The sequence below is a fragment of the Atractosteus spatula genome, chromosome 14 (genome assembly GCF_055471065.1).
Source record: "Atractosteus spatula isolate fAtrSpa1 chromosome 14, fAtrSpa1.hap1, whole genome shotgun sequence".
In the NCBI taxonomy this organism is placed as follows: Eukaryota; Metazoa; Chordata; class Actinopteri; order Semionotiformes; family Lepisosteidae; genus Atractosteus; species Atractosteus spatula.
In genome coordinates, this window is record NC_142719.1 from 10818328 (window position 1) to 10824327 (window position 6000).

General features: G+C 44.0%; 1 protein-coding gene across 3 annotated transcripts in view; it reads left to right on the forward strand.

The window, feature by feature from the left end:
• Nucleotides 1-5470, forward strand: part of msrab (methionine sulfoxide reductase Ab) — a 51468-nt gene extending 45998 nt beyond the window's left edge. For all 3 annotated transcript variants that reach the window (XM_088932141.1, XM_088932140.1, XM_088932139.1), the window contains one exon: nt 4853-5470. In XM_088932141.1, coding sequence (XP_088788267.1) covers nt 4853-5029 — 177 coding nt within the window. In that variant the 3' untranslated portion in view covers nt 5030-5470. The remainder of the gene's footprint in view (nt 1-4852) is intronic.
• The last annotated feature ends 530 nt before the right edge of the window (nt 5471-6000 follow it).

Below are 6000 nucleotides of genomic sequence, written 5' to 3' on the forward strand. Positions count from 1 at the left end.
ACAATCCTAAAAAAAAAAAACCCTTTGTATGGAGAATGCCTCTTGCATATTGCTTCTTCAGAACAGCACAGTGAAGGTCAGCTTCATTTAATGGGCAAATGAGAGACCAGTCAAGAGGGTGACCTGACCCAAGAGAGAGCCAGGTGTCTAGGAGGAGAACTGTGGAACTGTCAGGGGTGTGTTTGTCGCTAGTGTGGTGTCACAGGTCTCGCAGAGTAAGAGACTGTTATGGCAACATCCCTTCCCAGGTTTCCAAAATTGGGTGTGTTTTTGTGTTTGCAGGTGTTGAAGCCTGTCCAGCCTGTGCAGATCAGGCACTTTTAGGGGCAGTTAAGAGACAGCAGCTCGAACCCGAGGCCTGATGGCACACGCCAGATTCACCTGTAGCCTTCATGCCTTCAGGATAGGGCTGTGCATCACTACTCCCTCTCACCACATGTTCTGGGTTCTCATTTTTTTAAAGTATAAGTTTGCTCAGTTATCAATTTCAGATCCTTAACGTTTCCCAAAATTAAAATGTAAGAGTTTGACATGAAAGATCTAGCAGTTTTAGAGATTGAATTAATCTCAAATCAATCAAGACATCAATTAAGTAATAGGCAGCTCACATAGAACTGAGGTTTGGAAGCATGCCACTCTTATTTAAGGAGAATTATCATTTTGTTAAAATTATATCTATATAGGATTAGAGAATAATTATTCCTTATTTCTTCTGTGGTTGGAGAACAGACCAACAGAAAGCTACAATAAATTAAAATAGTTCACATTAAATCAACATAATGTTTAAGTTCTTCAGTGCATTATTGACAGCTCACTTAGAATACTGTGACTAAAGTTGATCAAAACAGCACAAACAAGATAGTTATCCTTCAAATAATTCAAAAAAGAACAATGAGCTTCATGCCTTACTCTTAGAATTTTCAGTGACTGATTCAAGGAGCCACATCTTTCTCGTTTTGGAATAGAGCAGATTACAACCAGGCTTGATCAAAGCACTTAAAACTTCTGAGATGCGTGGACATAGTGAACATGGAAGAGTGCCGGCATTTAATAAAGAGGGAAGAAGGCCGAATGGACAAAAAGTCTTTACACAAAGTGTTGCGGGTGTGTGAAACAAGCTCAATGTGAAAGATGAGTCCCTGATATCCTACCAGAAAAGGATGGATGATGTTCTAGGACCAATAAACAACCAGCAGACAAATTGGCATGATTGGTTTCCAGTTTTCTTGTGCTGTAATGCGCATGCAGCTTATTTACTGTGGATGAGACTAGAAAAGGAGCCTCATTATGTGTTTTTTTTCTAAAACTCCTGGAAGTGATGACATGGCAATATGCCGCACTCCTGCCACAAAGACCTGGGGTCCCGGGTTTGATTCCAGGTTCATTCTGGGTACCTGTCTGTGTGGAGCTTGCATGCTCTCATGTGTGTTTCAATATTCACCGAATGCTCTGGTTTTCTTCTACTGGCCCAAATAGCCTCTTCACACGTGTAACTTCACACGTGTTTAAAATGTTTCTCTAGTTTCTTTCTGGAGGACACGTGATGTAAAAAAAAAAATCCAGGGCAGATGAAACTCTCAGTACATACACTTCCTGACAAATTTGTGAGATTTCACAGAGATGCTCAGAATTGGTCCCGACACCAGCTAAACTCTTTTAATTCTTTGAAATCATGTTCTCTCTCCCCTGTGAAAAATACTTCTGTAAGCTCTCATTTCCTTTGGCTTTTAAAATAGTTCTTTTTTAACCAGGAAAAAAAAACTTTTCTGCGTTGTTTTTAAACTTCTGAGACATTGCTTTAAAGCTGTCAAAAAAGGGTATTTGAAGTGGAATAGAAATACAGTCCACCAGGAGGATAAACATCAGAAAGTGTAAGCTCAGTGGCTTTTCAGCTCTGAAGGTGTATCTGACCATGTCTTGTCACAGAGCATCACTGTTTGGATGCTTCTGATTTGTCCTTGTTTGACCAGAACTGATATATCAAGTCCTGGCCCAGAGTAGAGTGTACTTTTGAAGTAAGACTTTTGGCAAAGCACAAAGTAGGTCATGAAAACTGGATAGCCTGGTTGTTTAAGAATGTCCCTAAACTGAAGACCTCCTGGATTTTTTCAGGTTTTCTGCCATCTAGGTTTTAAGTATGGAATTAAACTAATTATTCAGGGGACCAAGCCAGTTGAGGTGTTTTTGCAAGCCAAAGGCTTGACTCTCAGCGACTCTCAGCTCACGGTCCCCACTACTTGGTCAGGGGTCCCCAAGGTCCAGTGTATAAAATCCACTTCCCCAGTCACTGGGTCTACTCTAACAGCTTTTGCAATGATGCATTGTCCTGTGTGCTCTGCTTTTAAAACAGCAACAATATTGCAATTATTTTGATTTTACATTTCAATCAGGTCTTATAGAGGGTGATTTTCTGGAAAGGAGAACCCCCCCCCCCAGCCAAAACCCCCTATTTAGAAAGATGGTCCAAGAGTTTGTGTCCTCTCTGGCCTCAAAGGCTGCCGCTAAACTCAGCGCGCGCAGGAAGGCAGGGGAGTTCTCATGTGCGTGCACAAGACGCCCTGTGATTTAGCTCCACATCTCAGAAGCTTAACAGGGCTGAGCCCTGTTGGTTGCTAAATGCGAGAGTTGTAAGAAAAATTAAGTCATGGTGCAGAAGGTGGAATTGGCTGCTCAGTAGGTGGCGTTCTTTCCCTTCTGTCTCAGCAAATTAAAAACCGGTGCCGCCACTGGGAGGCTGTGCTGTAGGAGACGGCATTCTTTTGCTATTCAACTCCTTACTAGTTTCAGTGAATGAAGATCCCTGTCCGTCTTGAGAGAATAGTAGACCTCATAGGTAAATTCCACCTATGACTTAGTAAATTAGCTGAGCTTTATTCCCCCTCAATTGGCTATATACTTCCTTACTTCTCTGAATCCACTGTACAGTGGGGCTGCTGGTGCCCAGTGATGAATGGCTGCTGAGCATCACCTAGGTGGGGGCTGCACCTCAGTGGTGGATGAAGTGGGATCTCTGCTTGATATGAAGCACTAAGGGATCCATCCATCCAGTCATTCATTTTCTAAACCCCCATGTCCTGTAAAACCCCTTTGAACCAGAGGAAAGGCTGCCCTCCAGTTCGGAAATGATTTTGATCAAATCACTGCAGTTATAGCTTTGAATGGCTGTGAGGATTGTTCCTGGGTGCAAATTGTATTCAGCATGTTTTTCCTTTGAGGCAAGAGGGATGCTGTTGTGGCGTTTGAGGTTGTCTGCAGTGTTGTAGGACTTCAAATACTCTGGCGCCTTCATGTGGCCAGCTGGTGGAACGACATGTGTATTTCAATCCCATTTACCAGATGTTAGGCTCACAACGTAGTGCTTGAAAGATTTTGTCAGGATTGAAAACCTAAGATGAAACTAGCAGACTTAAGCATTTTTTTGGTGCTTGTGTAAAATTTAATTATTCTTTTTTTTTATAGGCACAAATATCACACAGAAGGGAATGGGGATACAGTCAGATTTCATCCACCACGCTTCTGTACTTCCACTTCTGTCCTTAGAAAAAGGACTGATGTTATTTGCGATCAATGTCGTAACTGAACCTACGTGGGTTGTCTGCATAGATTCAAGGAAGGATGTCAGGATATTAAACTGCAAGACCAAATGTGACATTATCTGTTCTGCAACGCTATGTCAGAATGCAAAAGTTAAGCAAGAATATCCTAGCTGTACTTTAAAACTCAGGTGCATCAATTAACTGGGATCAAGTCTTTTTATTGTGCCAGAGGAGCACACGGCTTTGTGATGGGAAGTTAGAACGACCCAGAATCTGTAATGTGATGGTAATATAACAGTGAAGAAATGCCTTGTAGCAGAAATGCTTTTGTTTCTATAGCACCTAAAGGGGATATAAGTTTAGTTGTTTTGTTATTTTTCTGATGTGCTTTGAAAACTGACCGAGGGCTGCAGGAGAATATTCTCAGAATCACTAACCCCATTTGCAGTAAATATTCAGGACCAGACTGCCTCTTTTCCTCAGAAGGTAGCTCCCCCGAGTCCCAGTATTGAAAAGAAAGCCTCCCTTATTTGGGCAGAAGCCTGTTATTTCCCTATTCCTTACTTCTGTACTGTTTCCCTGAAGGGTGTAAAATAATAATAATAATACATTGCTGTAATTTCTTACACTTATATGGCACTTTTCTGGACACTCCACTCAAAGCACTTTACAGGTAATGGGGACTCCCCTCCACCACCACCAATGTGCAGCCCCACCTGGATGATGCAACGGCAGCCATAGTGCGCCAGAATGCTCACCACCCATCAGCCATCAGTGGGGAGGAGAGCAGAGTAATTACGCCAATTCATAGATGGGGATTATTAGGAGGCCATGATTGGTAAGGGGCAATGGGAAATTTGGCCAGGATGCTGGGGTTACACCCCTACTCTTTTCAAGAAACGCCCTGGGATTTTTAATGATCACAGAGAGTCATGACCTCGGTTTTACATCTCATCCGAAGGACGGCGCCTGTTTACAGTATAGTGTCCCCGTCACTATACTGGGGCATTAGGACCCACATGGACCACAGGGTGAGCACCCCCTGCAAAATCCGAAGTGCTTGATGCCAGCTAAACGCAATTCTGTCTGTGTGGAAGGCGTGCTGTGGGAGTTTATCCAGCTCCAAATGTTCGTTCGTTTTCTTTTCCTTGAAGCAGGCGGGTGGCTCGTATGCGATGTGTTTCTAAGATCAGTCCCCCTTGCGGATTTTCTGTTTCAGGGCGTGTGCTCTACTTGACTCAGTGTTGGGTCTGTTGGCATGTCCTGTGTCCTGCAAGTCAGGTCATCGCCGCTGACCCGTTCCTTTCTCTTGACAGGTGTTGTCTCAGAGGGGCTTTGGGCTGATCACCACAGAGATCCGGGAGGCTCTGGAGTTCTACTATGCGGAGGGCTATCACCAGGAGTACCTGCACAAGGTCCCGGGGGGCTACTGTGGCCTGAAAGGCACAGGGGTGAGCTGCCCCACCACGATCAGCAGCAGGGATGAGCTGTGAAGAACAGACACATCCTGGCTGTGAAACCAGCCTGACCGGTCGCACCAGCTGCCATCCTGTTCCCCCTTCTTGGCTGATGTTCTAGAATGTGTACGGATGTTCCATTTTCCTCATGATGTCTGGGAGAATCCCCATGTCCCATGGCCCCATGTGGTCACTGTACTCTGGGTCAGTGTCTGCACATCTTTTGTGACCAATTGACTTCCTAACTTTGAGCAAACTCTGCAGCAATGCTGTCAACAGGCAGCAAGAGGTCTTCCAGTTTACTGTCTGTAGGGGTGCTCCTCAAGGATGCCTGCGTCTCCCACTGTGGTTTTCATCTTGAGTTATACTCCCTCAAGATGTCTGTCAATCTAGAATTTCTACTTTTTTACTACTACTCTCTGTGGAAGGCCTGGCTTTGCTACACAAATAAATCTTCTCTTCCTTTTTTTTACCTTCACTGGCTGTCTAGAATAATCCTAGCATTCTTGAATCTTACAGATCCCCTTCAAGAAATTCCAGTCCCAGGGACTTCAGGATTCATATTATTCTAGTGTTTCCCTTAGCTATGGCAGACAGCATGTTGACCTCTTTAATGATGCATTAATTAACAACTTGGTGTTTGGCAGAGTGGCTCATGGAGTCCCAGAAGTCATGGAATTCGCACTCTCCTATTTCTGTAATCACAAACTCACAGGTAATTCAGCTCTCTCTGCTTCGCTTTGGAGGGATCAGAGAGATTCTCTTCCTTGCAGATGTGTTTAATGTGGCTGGCCTGCGCTCATTCCTGAGCTCACACTCTCAGTACAATCTCCCTGCCTCTTTGTTCTGTTTATAACCACGTCTCCTTTCTGCAGTGTGACGTTCCCTGTGGATTAAGCTTGTCTGCACACACACAGTGATCCATCTTTCCGACTTGCATAATAAAGGGTTTGCTTCCTCTTAGATATTATACAGCACGTTGCATACAATCTTCTAACGACAGTCAC